Source organism: Scyliorhinus torazame, chromosome 10, assembly GCF_047496885.1.
Source record: "Scyliorhinus torazame isolate Kashiwa2021f chromosome 10, sScyTor2.1, whole genome shotgun sequence".
In the NCBI taxonomy this organism is placed as follows: Eukaryota; Metazoa; Chordata; class Chondrichthyes; order Carcharhiniformes; family Scyliorhinidae; genus Scyliorhinus; species Scyliorhinus torazame.
In genome coordinates this window covers 1,962,681-1,981,812 of record NC_092716.1, presented here as the reverse complement: position 1 = coordinate 1,981,812, position 19,132 = coordinate 1,962,681, and the positions used below count along the sequence as shown (strand labels likewise).

The 19,132-nt window shown below is 53.5% G+C and overlaps 1 protein-coding gene across 1 annotated transcript in view; it reads right to left on the bottom strand.

The window, feature by feature from the left end:
• Window positions 1–19,132, bottom strand: part of galns (galactosamine (N-acetyl)-6-sulfatase) — a 142,809-nt gene that overhangs the window by 61,153 nt on the left and 62,524 nt on the right. Inside the window, exons 7-9 of the mRNA XM_072517730.1 lie at window positions 13,068–13,195; window positions 12,022–12,161; window positions 1,833–1,936 (exon numbers count right to left, since the gene is read on the bottom strand). Of these exons, the coding sequence (XP_072373831.1) occupies window positions 1,833–1,936; window positions 12,022–12,161; window positions 13,068–13,195 (372 nt within the window). The remainder of the gene's footprint in view (window positions 1–1,832; window positions 1,937–12,021; window positions 12,162–13,067; window positions 13,196–19,132) is intronic.

Below are 19,132 nucleotides of genomic sequence, written 5' to 3'. Positions count from 1 at the left end.
GGTGTGTGAGGGAGCAGTGTGTATGTGTGTGAGCAGTGGGTGTGTGTGTGAGCAGGGTGTGAAACCTTCCCCAATATCCAGAAACCTCCCCCAATATCCAGAAACCTCCCCAATATCCAGAAACCCTCCCTAATATCCAGAAACCCTCCCCAATATCCAGAAACGTCCGCCAACATCCAGAAACCTTCCCCAATATCCAGAAACGATCCCCAATATCCAGAAACGATCCCCAATATCCAGAAACCCTCCCTAATATCCAGAAACCCTCCCTAATATCCAGAAACCCTCCCCAATATCCAGAAACCCTCCCTAATATCCAGAAACCCTCCCCAATATCCAGAAACGATCCCCAATATCCAGAAACCCTCCCTAATATCCAGAAACCCTCCCCAATATCCAGAAACCTCCCCCAATATCCAGAAACCCTCCCCCAATACCCAGAACCCCCCAATATCCAGAAACCCTCCCCCAATATCCAGAAACCCTCCCCAATATCCAGAAACCCTCCCCAACATCCAGAAGCCTCCCATCCAGAAGCCTCCCATCCAGAAACCTCCCCCAATATCCAGAAAACCTCCCCAATATCCAGAAACCTTCCCCAATATCCAGAAAACCTCCCCCATATCCAGAAACCTCCCCAATATCCAGAAACCCTCCCCAACATCCAGAAGCCTCCCATCCAGAAACCTCCCCCAATATCCAGAAAACCTCCCCAATATCCAGAAAACCTCCCCCATATCCAGAAACCTCCCCCAATATCCAGAAAACCTTCCCCAATATCCAGAAACCTCCCCCAATATCCAGAAACCCTCCCCAACATCGAGAAACCCTCCCCAATGTCCAGAAACCTTCCCCAATATCCAGAAACCTCCCCCAATATCCAGAAACCCTCCCCCAATACCCAGAACCCCCCAATATCCAGAAACCTCCCCCAATATCCAGAAAACTTCCCCAATATCCAGAAACCTTCCCCAATATCCAGAAACCTTCACCAATATCTAGAAACATCCCCCAATATCCAGAAACCCTCCCCAACATCCAGAAGCCTCCCATCCAGAAACCTCCCCCAATATCCAGAAAACCTCCCCAATATCCAGAAACCTCCCCCAATATCCAGAAAACCTCCCCCATATCCAGAAACCTCCCCCAATATCCAGAAACCTTCCCCAACATCCAGAAGCCTCCCATCCAGAAACCTTCCCCAATATCCAGAAACCTCCCCCAATATCCAGAAACCCTCCCCAACATCGAGAAACCCTCCCCAATGTCCAGAAACCCTCTCCAATATCCAGAAACCCTCCCCAATATCCAGAAACCCTCCCCAATGTCCAGAAACCCTCCCCAATGTCCAGAAACCCTCTCCAATATCCAGAAACCTCCCCGAATATCCAGAAACCTTCCCCAATATCCAGAAACCTCCCCGAATATCCAGAAATCTCCCCCAATATCCAGAAACCTCCCCCAATATCCAGAAACCCTCCCCAATGTCCAGAAACCCTCTCCAATATCCAGAAACCTCCCCCAATATCCAGAAACCTCCCCCAATATCCAGAAACCTCCCCCAATATCCAGAAACCCTCCCCAATGTCCAGAAACATTCTCCAATATCCAGAAAGCTTCCCAAATATCCAGAAACCCTCCTCCAATATCCAGAAACCCTCCCCAATATCCAGAAACCTCCCCCAATATCCAGAAACCTTCTCCAATATCCAGAAAGCTTCCCAAATATCCAGAAACCCTCCCCAAGATCCAGAAACCTTCCCCAATATCCAGAAACCTTTTGCAATATCCAGAAACATTCCCCAAAATCCACCTGATGAAGAGGTGCTCACCTGTCCAGCAGGTATGTGCCCTGGCCACCAGGCAATTGCCGGCTCCCGCATTCCTCCCTCAAATGTTGTCTCTTTTCCACACAGGAATGGGCCATTACTGCCCCCTAGAGCAAGAAAAACCTCAACATAATCTCATTGCCAATCGCTCCAATGCTCACAAATAAACAACAAACTATTTAGCATATTCAGTGTAATAGAAATGTCCTAAGGCACTTCACAGGAGTGTGATCTAAAGCGAAATTTGACACCAAGCCACTTAAGACAAGATTAGGGCAGGTGGTCAAAAGCTTGGTCAAAGAGTTTGGTTTTAAGGAATATCTTAAATGAGCAGAAAGATGTAGAAAGACACAGATGTGTAGGGAGGGAAATCCAGAGGTTCAGCCCAGGCAGCTGTCGGCACGTCCTTAAACGCTGAAGCGATTACATGCTCAAAACAATTAGATGAGTCACGGGGCGGGAGGAGACTACAGAGATAGGGAGGAGCGAAGTCATGGAGGGACTTGAAAACAATTAGAATTCCCGACACCACCCATTCCCATAGAATAGTGGGGAGACATTGAGGAAGATACCCAGATGCCAGTACAACCTCCAAATCACAACAACAGAGCCTGCCACTCTGCTGTTAGCTCAGTGGGCTAGACAGCTGGTTAGTGATGCAGAACAAGGTCAGCAGCGCGGGTTCAATTCCCGTATCAGCTGAGATTTCTGAATTCTCCCTGTGTACCCAAACAGGCGCCGGAATGTGGCGACCAGGGGCTTTTCACAGTAACTTCATTGCAGTGTCAATGTAAGTCTACGTGTGACAATAAAGATTATTATATCAAAGCTGTAGAATGCCTCCAGAAGGCTTAAACCTATAAACTTGAATGGGGAAAACGGGGTAGAAATAATTGTTAATTTCTGGGAATAGTTAAGACTAACGTGAAATACATTGGATAAAGACTTGATGTAAAGTGTAGAAGTGTAGATAGGGTTAATGGGACGGTGTACAGTCCCACCCACACAGTGATGTAAGAGAACACATGACTTGCACCTTGGATCAGCTTTGTGTCAGACAGAGCTGTACGCACAAGCAAGCTTTCATAGAATTTACAGCGCAGGAGGCCATTCGGCCCATCGAGTCTGCACCGGCTCTTGGAAAGAGCACCCCACCCAAGGTCAACACCTCCACCCTATCCCCATAACCCAGTAACCCCACCCAACACTAAGGGCAACTTTGGACACTAAGGGCAATTTATCACGGCCAATCCACCTAACCTGCACATCTTTGGACTGTGGGAGGAAACCGGAGCACCCGGAGGAAACCCACGCGCACACGGGGAGGATGTGCAGACTCCGCACAGACAGTGACCCAAGCCGGAATTGAACCTGGGACCCTGGAGCTGTGAAGCAATTGTGCTACCCACAATGCTACCGTGCTGCCCTGGAGACAATCCAACTACAATCCTTTACTATAGATTAACATGGTTCTTGTAGTTATTAAATACATTCAGTTAACATGTAGGCAGCATGGTAGCACAGAGGTTAGCAGAGTTGCTTCCCAGTTCCAGGGTCCCAGGTTCGATTCCTGGCTTGGGTCACTGTCTGTGTGGAGTCTGTACGTTCTCCCTGTGTCTGCGTGGGTTTCCTCCGGGTGCTCCGATTTCCTCCCACAGCCCACAAGATATGCAGGTTAAGTGGATTGGCCATGCTAAATTACCCTTAGTGTCCAAAAAAGGTTAGGTGGGGTTACGGGGATAGACAAACAACAAAGAACAAAGAAATGTACAGCACAGGAACAGGCCCTTTGGCCCTCCAAGCCCGTGCCGACCATGCTGCCCGACTAAACTACAATCGGGTGGAGGCATGGGATTAGCTGGGGTGCTCTTTCCAAGGGCCAGTTCAGACTCAATGGGCCGAATGGCCTCTTTCAGCACTGTATATTCTATGGTTCTATTAACCTACTTAAGACGATGAAGACTTCATTAAGAGCTGCCGAACAATATCTAACATCCTCCCAGGGAAGGGAGGGCACAGCAGAAGTAGCTGATGAGATGGTCACAATCTCAGTGATAAAGAAGTCCATGAGCTCCTCAATGAAGGAGATGAAGGTGCAGGAGTTGGGGCAGGAGTTGGCGTCTATGAAGATGGTTTGATCACAGAAAGAAAGCTGTGGAATATCTTTGCATTGCAGGGTGATGTGGAATGGTGGCACTTTCAGTATCTGGGAGGAGGATAATGTTTTCTGTGGTTCAGACAGATCTAGTTGTGGATGGCTAAATCAGTTGTTTTATTTTTGTGTTGACGCAATGTGAGCACTGCTGGTAAGGCCAGCTTTTATTGCCCATCTTGCTCTTTGAGAAGGTGGTGGTGAGCTGCCTTCTTCAAGTGCTCCCGTCCTTGAGGTGTAGGTACACTCACAGTGCTGTTAGGGAAGGAGTTCCAGGTGCTCCCGTCCTTGAGGTGTAGGTACACTCACAGTGCTGTTAGAGAAGGAGTTCCAGGTGCTCCCGTCCTTGAGGTGTAGGTACACTCACAGTGCTGTTAGGGAAGGAGTTCCAGGTGCTCCCGTCCTTGAGGTGTAGGTACACTCACAGTGCTGTTAGGGAAGGAGTTCCAGGTGCTCCCGTCCTTGAGGTGTAGGTACACTCACAGTGCTGTTAGAGAAGGAGTTCCAGGTGCTCCCGTCCTTGAGGTGTAGGTACACTCACAGTGCTGTTAGGGAAGGAGTTCCAGGTGCTCCCGTCCTTGAGGTGTAGGTACACTCACAGTGCTGTTAGAGAAGGAGTTCCAGGTGCTCCCGTCCTTGAGGTGTAGGTACACTCACAGTGCTGTTAGGGAAGGAGTTCCAGGTGCTCCCGTCCTTGAGGTGTAGGTACACTCACAGTGCTGTTAGAGAAGGAGTTCCAGGTGCTCCCGTCCTTGAGGTGTAGGTACACTCACAGTGCTGTTAGGGAAGGAGTTCCAGGTGCTCCTGTCCTTGAGGTGTAGGTACACTCACAGTGCTGTTAGGGAAGGAGTTCCAGGTGCTCCCGTCCTTGAGGTGTAGGTACACTCACAGTGCTGTTAGGGAAGGAGTTCCAGGTGCTCCTGTCCTTGAGGTGTAGGTACACTCACAGTGCTGTTAGGGAAGGAGATCCAGGTGCTCCTGTCCTTGAGGTGTAGGTACACTCACAGTGCTGTTAAGGAAGGAGCTCCAGGATTTCCAAAAATAAATTTAGAGTACCCAATTATAACTTTTTTCCAATTAAGGGACAATTTAGCGTGGCCAATCCACCTACACTGCACATCTTTGGGTTGTGGGGGCGAAACCCGCGCAGACATGGGGAGTAGCCAGGGGAATTGACACAGTTTTCTGCAGCCAAGAGCAGAGGTTCCAGCTGCCTGGTGCCTGGTGCCAGAGTTTAGGACGTCTGCTCAGGGCTGGGGAGAAATTTGCAGTGGGTGGGGGAGGATGCAGTGGGAGGGGCAGGGTCCAGTGGGAGTGGGAGGATCCTGTGGGAGGGGCAGGGTCCAGTGGGAGGGGGAGGATGCAGTGGGAGGGGGAGGATGCAGTGGGAGGGGGAGGGTCCAGTAGGAGGGGGAGGGTCCAGTAGGAGGGGGAGGATCCAGTGGGAGGAGGAGGATCCAGTGGGAGGGGGAGCACGCAGTGGGAGGGGGAGGACGCAGTGGGAGGGGGAGGATCCAGTGGGAGGTGGAGGATGTAGTGGGAGGGGGAGGATGCAGTGGGAGTGGGAGGATGCAGTGGGAGGGGGAGGATCCAGTGGGAGGGGGAGGATGCAGTGGGAGGGGGAGGATGCAGTGGGAGGGGGAGGATGCAGTGGGAGGGGGAGGATGCAGTGGGAGGGGGAGGATGCAGTGGGAGGGGGAGGATGCAGTGGGAGGGGGAGGATGCAGTGGGAGGGGGAGGATGCAGTGGGAGGGGGAGGATGCAGTGGGAGGGGGAGGATGCAGTGGGAGGGGGAGGATGCAGTGGGAGGGGGAGGATCCAGTGGGAGGGGGAGGACGCAGTGAGAGGGGGAGGATGCAGTCGGAGGGGGAGGATCCAGTGGGAGGGGGAGGGTCCAGTGGGAGGGGGAGGATCCAGTGGGAGGGGGAGGGTCCAGTGGGGAGGGGGAGGGTCCAGTGGGAGGGGGAGGGTCCAGTGGGAGGGGGAGGATGCAGTGGGAGGGGGAGGATGCAGTGGGAGGGGGAGGATGCATTGGGAGGGGGAGGGTCCAGTGGGAGGGGGAGGGTCCAGTGGGAGGGGGAGGGTCCAGTGGGAGGGGGAGGGTCCAGTGGGAGGGGGAGGGTCTAGTGGGAGGGGGAGGATGCAGTGGGAGGGGGAGGATGCAGTGGGAGGGGGAGGGTCCAGTGGCTGTGGTTCACGTTGGTACCAGTGACAAAGGTGAAAGTAGGAAAGAGATTCTGCTTGGGATTATGAGCAGCTAGGGGCTAAATTAAACAACTGAACCTCAAAGATAATAACCTCTGAATTATTACCTGAGCCAAGAGCAAATTACGAAGTCTTACAACACCAGGTTAAAGTTCAACAGGTTTGTTTTGATGTCACTAGCTTTCGGAGCGCTGCTCCTTCCTCAGGTGAATGAAGAGGTCTGTTCCAGAAACACATATATAGACAAATTCAAAGGTGCCAGACAATGCTAGGAATGCGACCATTAGCAGGTGATTAAATCTTTACAGATCCAGAGATGGGGTAACCCCAGGTTAAAGAGGTGTGAATTGTATCAAGCCAGGACAGTTGGTAGGATTTCGCAGGCCAGATGGTGGGGGGTGAATGTAATGCAACATGAATCCCAGGTCCCGGTTGAGGCCGCACTCATGTGTACGGAACTTGGCTATAAGTTTCTGCTCGGCGATTCTGCGTTGTCGCGGGTCCTGAAGGCCGCCTTGGAGAACGCTTACCCGGAGATCAGAGGCTGAATGCCCTTGACTGCTGAAGTGTTCCCCGACTGGAAGGGAACATTCCTGCCTGGTGATTGTTGCGCGATGTCCGTTCATTCGTTGTCGCAGCGTCTGCATGGTCTCGCCAATGTACCACGCTTCGGGACATCCTTTCCTGCAGCGTATGAGGTAGACAACATTGGCCGAGTCGCACGTGTATGTACCGCGTACCTGGTGGGTGGTGTTCTCACGTGTAATAGTGGTATCCATGTTGATGATCTGGCACGTCTTGCAGAGATTGCCAAGACAGGGTTGTGTGGTGTCGTGGTCACTGTTCTGAAGACTGGGTAGTTTGCTGCAAGCAATGGTTCGTTTGAGGTTGCGCGGTTGTTTGAAGGCAAGTAGTGGGGGTGTGGGGATGACCTTGGCAAGATGTTCATCGTCATCAATGACGTGTTGAAGGCTGTGACGAAGATGCCGTAGTTTCTCCGCTCCGGGGAAGTACTGGACGACGAAGGGTATTCTGTCGGTTGTGTCCCATGTTTGTCTTCTGAGGAGGTCGGTCCGGTTTTTCGCTGTGGCGCGTTGGAACTGTCGCTCGATGAGTCGAGTGCCATATCCCGTTCGTACGAGGGCATCTTTCAACGTCTGTAGATGTCTGTTACGCTCCTCCTCGTCTGAGCAGATCCTGTGTATACGGAGCGCTTGTCCATAGGGGATGGCTTCTTTAATGTGTTTAGGGTGGAAGCTGGAGAAGTGGAGCATCATGAGGTTATCCGTGGGTTTGCGGTAAAGCGAAGTGCTGAGGTGACCGTCCTTGATGGAGACGAGTGTGTCCAAGAATGCAACTGATTTTGGAGAGTAGTCCATGGTGAGTCTGATGGTTGGATGGAAGTTATTAATGTCATCGTGTAGTCGTTTCAGTGATTCTTCGCCGTGGGTCCAAAGGAAAAAAATGTCATCGATGTATCTGGTGCATAACATCGGTTGAAGGTCCTGTGCGGTGAGTAGGTCCTGTTCAAACTTGTGCATGAAGATGTTGGCGTATTGGGGTGCGAATTTGGTCCCCATGGCTGTTCCCTGCGTCTGGATGAAGAACTTGTTGTCGAAGGTGAAGACGTTGTGATCCAGAATGAAGCGGATGAGTTGCAGAATTGCGTCTGGAGATTGGCAGTTGTCGGTGTTGAGTACTGAGGCTGTTGCAGCAATGCCGTCGTCATGGGGGATGCTGGTGTAGAGTGCCGAGACGTCCATTGTGACGAGGAATGTTCCTGGTTCAACTGGTCCATGGGTGCTGAGTTTCTGTAGGAAGTCCGTCGTGTCGCGACAGAAGCTGGGTGTACCTTGTATGATGGGTTTCAAGATGCCCTCGATGTAGCCAGAGAGGTTCTCACACAGGGTCCCATTGCCTGAAACGATAGGGCGGCCTGGTGTGTTGGCCTTATGTATTTTCGGGAGGCAGTAGAGATCTCCAATGCGGGGAGTACGTGGGATGAGAGCACGTAGGGTGCTCTGAAGATCTGGATCCAAGGTCTTGATCAGTCTGTTAAGTTGGCGGATGTGTTCCTTGGTCGGATCTGCGGGTAACTGTCTGTAGTGTTCTTGGTTGTTCAGTTGTCGGTATACTTCTTTGCAGTAGTCTGTTCTGTTCAGTACGACAGTGGCCCCCCCTTTGTCTGCTGGTTTGATGACGATGCTGTGGTTGGTCTTGAGAGCGCGGATGGCATTGCGTTGTGCTTGGGTGACGTTTGGGGCTGTCTTGTGAATGCGACTGATGAATCTGGCATTGACGCGACTCCTGACGGCTTGAGCATACATGTCGAGTCTAAGGCAGCGGCCTTCCGGAGGGGTCCAATTCGACTCTTTCCTCTTCGGTTGCCGCACCGCAGCAAGAGCAAATTGACACGGGGTATTAAATAAGATTAGAGAAATTCTAAATTTATTTTTAAAAATTCCCCTGACTGTTCCCTACATCCACTACATTACTATTTTAAAAATGTTTTAATTTTTCAGATTAAGAGGCAATTTAGCGCGGCCAATCCACCTAACCTGCACATCTTTGTGTTCTGGGGGTGGGACCCACGCACACGGGGAGAATGCGCAAACTCCACAAGTACAGTGACCCAAGCCGGGAGTCAAACCTGGGAGCCTGGAGCTGTGAAGCAACTCTGCGAACCACTGTGCTACACTCGGCACCCTGAGGCAGCAGCGCTAACCATTGCACCACCGTGTCACCCCCACTACATGCCTATGATTCCCTCATTGAATGGCTTCCTGTATCAGTCAGCTCTTTCATCCATCCTGCAGTCTCCACTTTCGTCCCAAGCTACAAAAACTTCAAACCTATTGAACAATTGGTTCTTCCACAACTGCCTTCTCGATCCCCTTAGCTGCTTCGCTTGCAGTCACACCCTTCTGTCTCTGACCAGTTATGGTGTTCAGGTTAACTTTCCCTCTCCCTGGTGAATGGCAGTGTCTGCAGCTCAGCCTCCAGTTCAATGTCTCTTAGCTAAAGCTCCTCAAGCTGTTAACATTCACGGCAAACAGGTTTGCCCTGGATCACACGTGTTTGCCCTGGATCACACGTGTTTGCCCTGGATCACACGTGTTTGCCCTGGATCACACGTGTTTGCCCTGGATCACACGTGTTTGCCCTGGATCACACGTGTTTGCCCTGGATCACACTGGTGTGCAGGAATTCCCACATTCTGCACTTGCAGCACATCACCTGCCCTGCCATCTTTATTGTGTGTTAATAAATCTATGACTATTTTCTTAATTCATTTATACTTAAACCCTACTCTCCTAATGAGTTTGACTGCTGCTAGTAAACCTTCTGAACACTAACTAAATTACTAATATATTACACAGGTTTTGAAAGATAAATGAGCAAAATAATCACCAACCAATCATGTACTTGTTTCCCTCCGTCCTCACTGTACTCAACTGTGCTCTCACTCAACAAATTCTCAAGTTCACACTCTGTGACTAACTAAACTGAGTGATGGGTGGCTGTCTTTGTGCCTGCTTAGTTTGTGCATTTAACAAGACGACCTGTATTTCCCGTACCGGCCTCCCCGAACAGGCGAGGAATGTGGCGACTTGGGGCTTTTCATAGTAACTTCATTGAAGCCTACTTGTGACAATAAGCGATTACCTTTATCTATCTATTTGTACCCACTGAAATTCTACAGAGATGAGTCAGCACTAGTGGCTAGAGGATCTTGTTCAAACTCATTACCTAATGAACTAGCTGCAGCTGCCTCTCCTGTAAGGAGATTGTTCATTTGTTAATCCTTGGCTAAGACTGCAAGAAACTTAACTTAACTTTAACAGTAAATTGTGGTTAAATTCTAAATGCAATCTAGACTGGATTTTAGAGATTGTCCCTTAAATTTAACCTTTAAAATTATCTCCCTTACCAAATTCCCAAGTTCACACTCTCTGATTAGCTGCAGTCAGTGATGAGCTGCTGTCTTCGTGCTTGCTTACTTTGTGCGCTATGCAAGACCGCCTATTAAATCAAAACTGGCAGGTTATTCACGGTGCTGAGGTCCCAGGTTCGATCCCGGTTCTGGGTCACTGTCCGTGTGGAGTTTGCTCATTCTCCACACGGACAGTGACCCATTGTTTGCGTGGGTTTCGCCCCCACAACCCAAAGATGTGCAGGTTAGGTGAATTGGCCAGGCTAAATTGCCCCTTAATTGGAAAAAATGAATTGGGTACTCTAAATTAATAAAAAACCGACAGGTTGTACCTACAGGAAAGGCTAAAAAGAGAAAAGAGAAAGCTGAAAGATGACCTGATAGTGTTTAAAGTATGAAGCGGTTTGGAGGCGGCGTGTGGCACAGTGGTTAGCACTGGGACTGCGGCGCCGAGGACCCGGGTTCCAATCTCGGCCTTGGGTCACTGTCCGTGTGGAGTTAGCATATTCTCCCCGTGTCTGCGTGGGTCTTACCCCCACAACCCAAAGATGTGCAGTTAGGTGGATTGGCCATGCTAAATTGCTCCTTAATTGGAAAACAAAAATAATTTGGTATGAAGAGGTTTGATAGATTTGATAGGATACATGTAGAGATGTTTTCATTTGTCAAGGAGACCAGAACTAGGGGCCAGAAATATAAAGTAAGTTCAAGGGAAATGTCTTTACTCAGAGAGTAACAAAATGTGAAGCTACAAGGAGCAGTTGAGGTGAATAGCACAGATGCATTTAAAGGGAGGTTAGATAATACATGAGGAAGAAAGGAATTGAGGCAGAATAAAATCAATAATTTAAAAAAATATAAATTTAGAGTACCCAATTTATTTTTTCCAATTAAGGGGCAATTTAGTGTGGCCAATCCACCTACCCTGCACATCTTTGGGTTGTGGGGGCGAAACCCACGCAGACACGGGGAGAATGTGCAAACTCCACACGGACAGTGACCCAGAGCCAGGATCGAACCTGGGACCTGTGCCGTGAGACAGCAGTGCTACCACTGCGCCACCGTGCTGCCCTCAATAAAATCAATTCTATTGGAATGATTGAAGAAATCCTGCTGAGATATGCGACAGCAGGCATCAACTACCGTGGGCAGCACGGTAGCATTGTGGATAGCACAATGGCTTCACAGCTCCAGGGTCCCAGGTTCGATTCCGGCTTGGGTCACTGTCTGTGCGGAGTCTGCACATCCTCCCCGTGTGTGCGTGGGTTTCCTCCGGGTGCTCCGGTTTCCTCCCACAGTCCAAAGATGTGCAGGTTAGGTGGATTGGCCATGATAAAATTTGCCCTTAGTGTCCAAAATTGCCCTTAGTGTTGGGTGGGGTTACTGGGTTATGGGGATAGGGTGGAGGTGTTGACCTTGGGTAGGGTGCTCTTTCCAAGAGCCGGTGCAGACTCGATGGGCCGAATGGCCTCCTTCTGCACTGTAAATTCTATGGTCTATGGTCAACTCTTTGAAATGATGTCTCTGAACAAAAGATGTCAGTAACCAGAGTACACAGAGATCATATAATTGAGAAAATATCCAGAGGGAAGATGAGGGCACCTGAAATCATTGCCTGAAAGGGAAGGGAAAGCAAAGTCATAACTTCAAAAGCAAATTGGAAAAAATACCTGAAGGGAGAACATCCACAGAGCAATGAGGAACGAGCAGAGGGAGTGGGACTAATTGGATAGTTTGAAGAGCCAGTACAGGTACAATGAGCCGAATGGCCTTCTGTGCTGTATCATTTGTGATTCTAAGCTATCTGTAGGATATCTGAACTGCAGCCTCTACAGCGAGAGGGAAAGATGTCGTCTTCAATGTGCCACCTGCGTTACCTATCAGTTACCAGATGAACCCACCTTGATTGGGGGCTGAGATGAGTGCAGCCCCATTGTCCGATGTGAAAAACACAAATGTGTTGTTGGCGATGTCCTGTGTGTGGAGCTCCTGCAGGATTTTCCCAATGCTGTCATCTATCTCACGGACTGCATCTCCGTATCTGGGAATAGTCCCAACACAATGTCACAATACAAACAAAGTTTGAAGCAAACAGCATACACTTCCTACCTCACAATGGCAACGGGTAAGCTGGATTGAATGGATCCAGAATAGTGTCGTCCCCCCCCCCCCCCCCCCCAAACCGAACACTAAATGTAGCTGCTGAGAATTCCACATGGTTACATTTGCTGTGCAAATTTTGTACTTGTTCTCTCCACAGGGGTTCGCTCCATTTCCACGGATTGAGAATTTACGTGAACTAATCTGAGCTGACAAGGTAAAGGGATCTTTCCAAAGAGTATGTGGAGTGGAGGAGGCACTGCTGGGCTTTAACCAGCTCCAACCACAAATCAGACAAGTGCTGGATTATTTACCCAGCTAGCACCAACCGCCAATGGCCTGCGTGGATATAAATGTAATGTGGAAAGTATCTTATCCTGCAGTGTCAGGGCAGCATGGTGGTGCAGCAGTTAATACTGCTGTCTCACAGTGCCAGGGACCTGGGTTTGATTCCGGCCTTGCATGACTGTGCGGAGTTTGCACGTTCTCCCCGTGTGTGCGTGGGTTTCCTCCGGGTGCTCCGGTTTCCTCCCACAGTCCAAAGATGTGCAGGTTAGGCGGATTGGCCACAATCAATATGCAGGGTTACAGGAATAGGGTGGGGCTTCAGTCGAGTGCTCTTTTGGAGGGTGGGTGCAGACTCAATAGGCTGAATGGCCTCCTTCTGCACTGCAGGGATTCTATCGATTCTACTCTCCAGTTTACTGAATCATAGATACCAGATTAAGTCTGTCACAGGAAATCTCCATGTTTTGAATCATCCCCGCACCTCTCACTGACCATCTTAACCACAATTAACTTAGCAATGTCACTGGCTAAATTGGCCCGCACATTGACCAGCACTTACAAGCCTCGCTGACTTGTTCCCAGGAAACGTCTCGATGCATAGACTGGAGCATGAGTTGCATCAACAGCCCAATACAGGAAGAAGTTATGCTTCTTTGCAGTCTGTTGTCTGATAAACTCAATCGCTTCCTGTGGTTCAAAGAGACAGCGTTAGAAAACTAGCAGGACTGAGATACACCTACACCAAACTCATCTGTACCCAGCAGAGACTGACCCTCACACTGACCGAGAGTCCAGTCTGCAGCCAGCACGGACTGACCCTCACACTGACCGAGAGTCCAGCCAGCACGGACAGACCCTCACACTGACCGAGAGTCCAGCCAGCACGGACTGACCCTCACACTGACCGAGAGTCCAGTCTGCAGCCAGCACGGACAGACCCTCACACTGACCGAGAGTCCAGTCTGCAGCCAGCACGGACTGACCCTCACACTGACCGAGAGTCCAGCCAGCACGGACAGACCCTCACACTGACCGAGAGTCCAGTCTGCAGCCAGCACACACTGACCCTCACACTGACCGAGAGTCCAGCCAGCACACACTGACCCTCACACTGACCGAGAGTCCAGTCTGCAGCCAGCACACACTGACCCTCACACTGACCGAGAGTCCAGCCAGCACGGACAGACCCTCACACTGACCGAGAGTCCAGCCAGCACGGACTGACCCTCACACTGACCGAGAGTCCAGTCTGCAGCCAGCACGGACAGACCCTCACACTGACCGAGAGTCCAGTCTGCAGCCAGCACACACTGACCCTCACACTGACCGAGAGTCCAGCCAGCACGGACAGACCCTCACACTGACCGAGAGTCCAGTCTGCAGCCAGCACACACTGACCCTCACACTGACCGAGAGTCCAGCCAGCACGGACAGACCCTCACACTGACCGAGAGTCCAGCCCGCAGAGACTGACCCTCACACTGACCGAGAGTCCAGCCAGCACACACTGACCCTCACACTGACCGAGAGTCCAGTCTGCAGCCAGCACACACTGACCCTCACACTGACCGAGAGTCCAGCCAGCACGGACTGACCCTCACACTGACCGAGAGTCCAGCCAGCAGAGACTGACCCTCACACTGACCGAGAGTCCAGTCTGCAGCCAGCACGGACAGACCCTCACACTGACCGAGAGTCCAGTCTGCAGCCAGCACGGACTGACCCTCACACTGACCGAGAGTCCAGTCTGCAGCCAGCACGGACAGACCCTCACACTGACCGAGAGTCCAGCCAGCAGAGACTGACCCTCACACTGACCGAGAGTCCAGTCTGCAGCCAGCACGGACTGACCCTCACACTGACCGAGAGTCCAGTCTGCAGCCAGCACGGACAGACCCTCACACTGACCGAGAGTCCAGCCAGCACACACTGACCCTCACACTGACCGAGAGTCCAGTCTGCAGCCAGTGTACACTGACCCTCACACTGACCGAGAGTCCAGCCAGCACGGACTGACCCTCACACTGACCGAGAGTCCAGCCAGCACACACTGACCCTCACACTGACCGAGAGTCCAGTCTGCAGCCAGTGTACACTGACCCTCACACTGACCGAGAGTCCAGCCAGCACGGACTGACCCTCACACTGACCGAGAGTCCAGTCTGCAGCCAACACGGACAGACCCTCACACTGACCGAGAGTCCAGCCAGCACGGACAGACCCTCACACAGACCGAGAGTCCAGCCAGCAGAGACTGACCCTCACACTGACCGAGAGTCCAGTCTGCAGCCAGCACGGACTGACCCTCACACTGACCGAGAGTCCAGTCTGCAGCCAGCACACACTGACCCTCACACTGACCGAGAGTCCAGCCAGCACGGACAGACCCTCACACTGACCGAGAGTCCAGCCAGCACGGACTGACCCTCACACTGACCGAGAGTCCAGTCTGCAGCCAGCACGGACAGACCCTCACACTGACCGAGAGTCCAGTCTGCAGCCAGCACGGACTGACCCTCACACTGACCGAGAGTCCAGCCAGCACAGACAGACCCTCACACTGACCGAGAGTCCAGTCTGCAGCCAGCACGGACTGACCCTCACACTGACCGAGAGTCCAGCCAGCACACACTGACCCTCACACTGACCGAGAGTCCAGCCAGCACGGACAGACCCTCACACTGACCGAGAGTCCAGCCCGCAGAGACTGACCCTCACACTGACCGAGAGTCCAGCCAGCACACACTGACCCTCACACTGACCGAGAGTCCAGTCTGCAGCCAGCACACACTGACCCTCACACTGACCGAGAGTCCAGCCAGCACGGACTGACCCTCACACTGACCGAGAGTCCAGCCCGCAGAGACTGACCCTCACACTGACCGAGAGTCCAGCCAGCACACACTGACCCTCACACTGACCGAGAGTCCAGTCTGCAGCCAGCACGGACAGACCCTCACACTGACCGAGAGTCCAGTCTGCAGCCAGCACACACTGACCCTCACACTGACCGAGAGTCCAGCCAGCACGGACAGACCCTCACACTGACCGAGAGTCCAGTCTGCAGCCAGCACACACTGACCCTCACACTGACCGAGAGTCCAGCCAGCACGGACAGACCCTCACACTGACCGAGAGTCCAGCCCGCAGAGACTGACCCTCACACTGACCGAGAGTCCAGCCAGCACACACTGACCCTCACACTGACCGAGAGTCCAGTCTGCAGCCAGCACACACTGACCCTCACACTGACCGAGAGTCCAGCCAGCACGGACTGACCCTCACACTGACCGAGAGTCCAGCCAGCAGAGACTGACCCTCACACTGACCGAGAGTCCAGTCTGCAGCCAGCACGGACAGACCCTCACACTGACCGAGAGTCCAGTCTGCAGCCAGCACGGACTGACCCTCACACTGACCGAGAGTCCAGTCTGCAGCCAGCACGGACAGACCCTCACACTGACCGAGAGTCCAGCCAGCAGAGACTGACCCTCACACTGACCGAGAGTCCAGTCTGCAGCCAGCACGGACTGACCCTCACACTGACCGAGAGTCCAGTCTGCAGCCAGCACGGACAGACCCTCACACTGACCGAGAGTCCAGCCAGCACACACTGACCCTCACACTGACCGAGAGTCCAGTCTGCAGCCAGTGTACACTGACCCTCACACTGACCGAGAGTCCAGCCAGCACGGACTGACCCTCACACTGACCGAGAGTCCAGCCAGCACACACTGACCCTCACACTGACCGAGAGTCCAGTCTGCAGCCAGTGTACACTGACCCTCACACTGACCGAGAGTCCAGCCAGCACGGACTGACCCTCACACTGACCGAGAGTCCAGTCTGCAGCCAACACGGACAGACCCTCACACTGACCGAGAGTCCAGCCAGCACGGACAGACCCTCACACAGACCGAGAGTCCAGCCAGCAGAGACTGACCCTCACACTGACCGAGAGTCCAGTCTGCAGCCAGCACGGACTGACCCTCACACTGACCGAGAGTCCAGTCTGCAGCCAGCACACACTGACCCTCACACTGACCGAGAGTCCAGCCAGCACGGACAGACCCTCACACTGACCGAGAGTCCAGCCAGCACGGACTGACCCTCACACTGACCGAGAGTCCAGTCTGCAGCCAGCACGGACAGACCCTCACACTGACCGAGAGTCCAGTCTGCAGCCAGCACGGACTGACCCTCACACTGACCGAGAGTCCAGCCAGCACAGACAGACCCTCACACTGACCGAGAGTCCAGTCTGCAGCCAGCACGGACTGACCCTCACACTGACCGAGAGTCCAGCCAGCACACACTGACCCTCACACTGACCGAGAGTCCAGCCAGCACGGACAGACCCTCACACTGACCGAGAGTCCAGCCCGCAGAGACTGACCCTCACACTGACCGAGAGTCCAGCCAGCACACACTGACCCTCACACTGACCGAGAGTCCAGTCTGCAGCCAGCACACACTGACCCTCACACTGACCGAGAGTCCAGCCAGCACGGACTGACCCTCACACTGACCGAGAGTCCAGCCCGCAGAGACTGACCCTCACACTGACCGAGAGTCCAGCCAGCACACACTGACCCTCACACTGACCGAGAGTCCAGTCTGCAGCCAGCACGGACTGACCCTCACACTGACCGAGAGTCCAGCCAGCACGGACAGACCCTCACACTGACCGAGAGTCCAGTCTGCAGCCAGCACACACTGACCCTCACACTGACCGAGAGTCCAGCCAGCACGGACAGACCCTCACACTGACCGAGAGTCCAGCCCGCAGAGACTGACCCTCACACTGACCGAGAGTCCAGCCAGCACACACTGACCCTCACACTGACCGAGAGTCCAGTCTGCAGCCAGCACACACTGACCCTCACACTGACCGAGAGTCCAGTCTGCAGCCAGCACGGACAGACCCTCACACTGACCGAGAGTCCAGTCTGCAGCCAGCACACACTGACCCTCACACTGACCGAGAGTCCAGCCAGCAGAGACTGACCCTCACACTGACCGAGAGTCCAGTCTGCAGCCAGCACGGACAGACCCTCACACTGACCGAGAGTCCAGTCTGCAGCCAGCACGGACTGACCCTCACACTGACCGAGAGTCCAGTCTGCAGCCAGCACGGACAGACCCTCACACTGACCGAGAGTCCAGTCTGCAGCCAGCATGGACTGACCTTCACACTGACCCTCACACTGACCGAGAGTCCAGTCTGCAGCCAGCAGAGACTGACCCTCACACTGACCGAGAGTCCAGTCTGCAGCCAGCACGGACCGACCCTCACACTGACCGAGAGTCCAGCCAGCACACACTGACCCTCACACTGACCGAGAGTCCAGTCTGCAGCCAGTGTACACTGACCCTCACACTGACCGAGAGTCCAGCCAGCACGGACTGACCCTCACACTGACCGAGAGTCCAGCCAGCACACACTGACCCTCACACTGACCGAGAGTCCAGTCTGCAGCCAGTGTACACTGACCCTCACACTGACCGAGAGTCCAGTCTGCAGCCAACACGGACAGACCCTCACACTGACCGAGAGTCCAGCCAGCACGGACAGACCCTCACACTGACCGAGAGTCCAGCCAGCAGAGACTGACCCTCACACTGACCGAGAGTCCAGTCTGCAGCCAGCACACACTGACCCTCACACTGACCGAGAGTCTAGTCTGCAGCCAGCACGGACTGACCCTCACACTGACCGAGAGTCCAGCCAGCACGGACTGACCCTCACACTGACCGAGAGTCCAGCCAGCACGGACTGACCCTCACACTGACCGAGAGTCCAGTCTGCAGCCAGCACACACTGACCCTCACACTGACCGAGAGTCCAGCCAGCACGGACAGACCCTCACACTGACCGAGAGTCCAGTCTGCAGCCAGCACACACTGACCCTCACACTGACCGAGAGTCCAGCCAGCACGGACCGACCCTCACACTGACCGAGAGTCCAGTCTGCAGCCAGCACGGACCGACCCTCACACTGACCGAGAGTCCAGTCGGCAGCCAGCAGAGACTGACCCTCACACTGACCGAGAGTCCAGTCTGCAGCCAGCACGGACCGACCCTCACACTGACCGAGAGTCCAGCCAGCACGGACAGACCCTCACACTGACCGAGAGTCCAGCCAGCACGGACTGACCCTCACACTGACCGAGAGTCCAGTCTGCAGCCAGCACGGACTGACCCTCACACTGACCGAGAGTCCAGTCTGCAGCCAGCACGGACTGACCCTCACACTGACCGAGAGTCCAGCCAGCACGGACAGACCCTCACACTGACCGAGAGTCCAGTCGGCAGCCAGCAGAGACTGACCCTCACACTGACCGAGAGTCCAGCCAGCACGGACCGACCCTCACACTGACCGAGAGTCCAGTCTGCAGCCAGCACGGACAGACCCTCACACTGACCGAGAGTCCAGCCAGCACGGACTGACCCTCACACTGACTGAGAGTCCAGTCTGCAGCCAGCACACACTGACCCTCACACTGACCGAGAGTCCAGCCAGCACACACAGACCCTCACACTGACCGAGAGTCCAGCCAGCACGGACTGACCCTCACACTGACCGAGAGTCCAGCCAGCACGGACTGACCCTCACACTGACC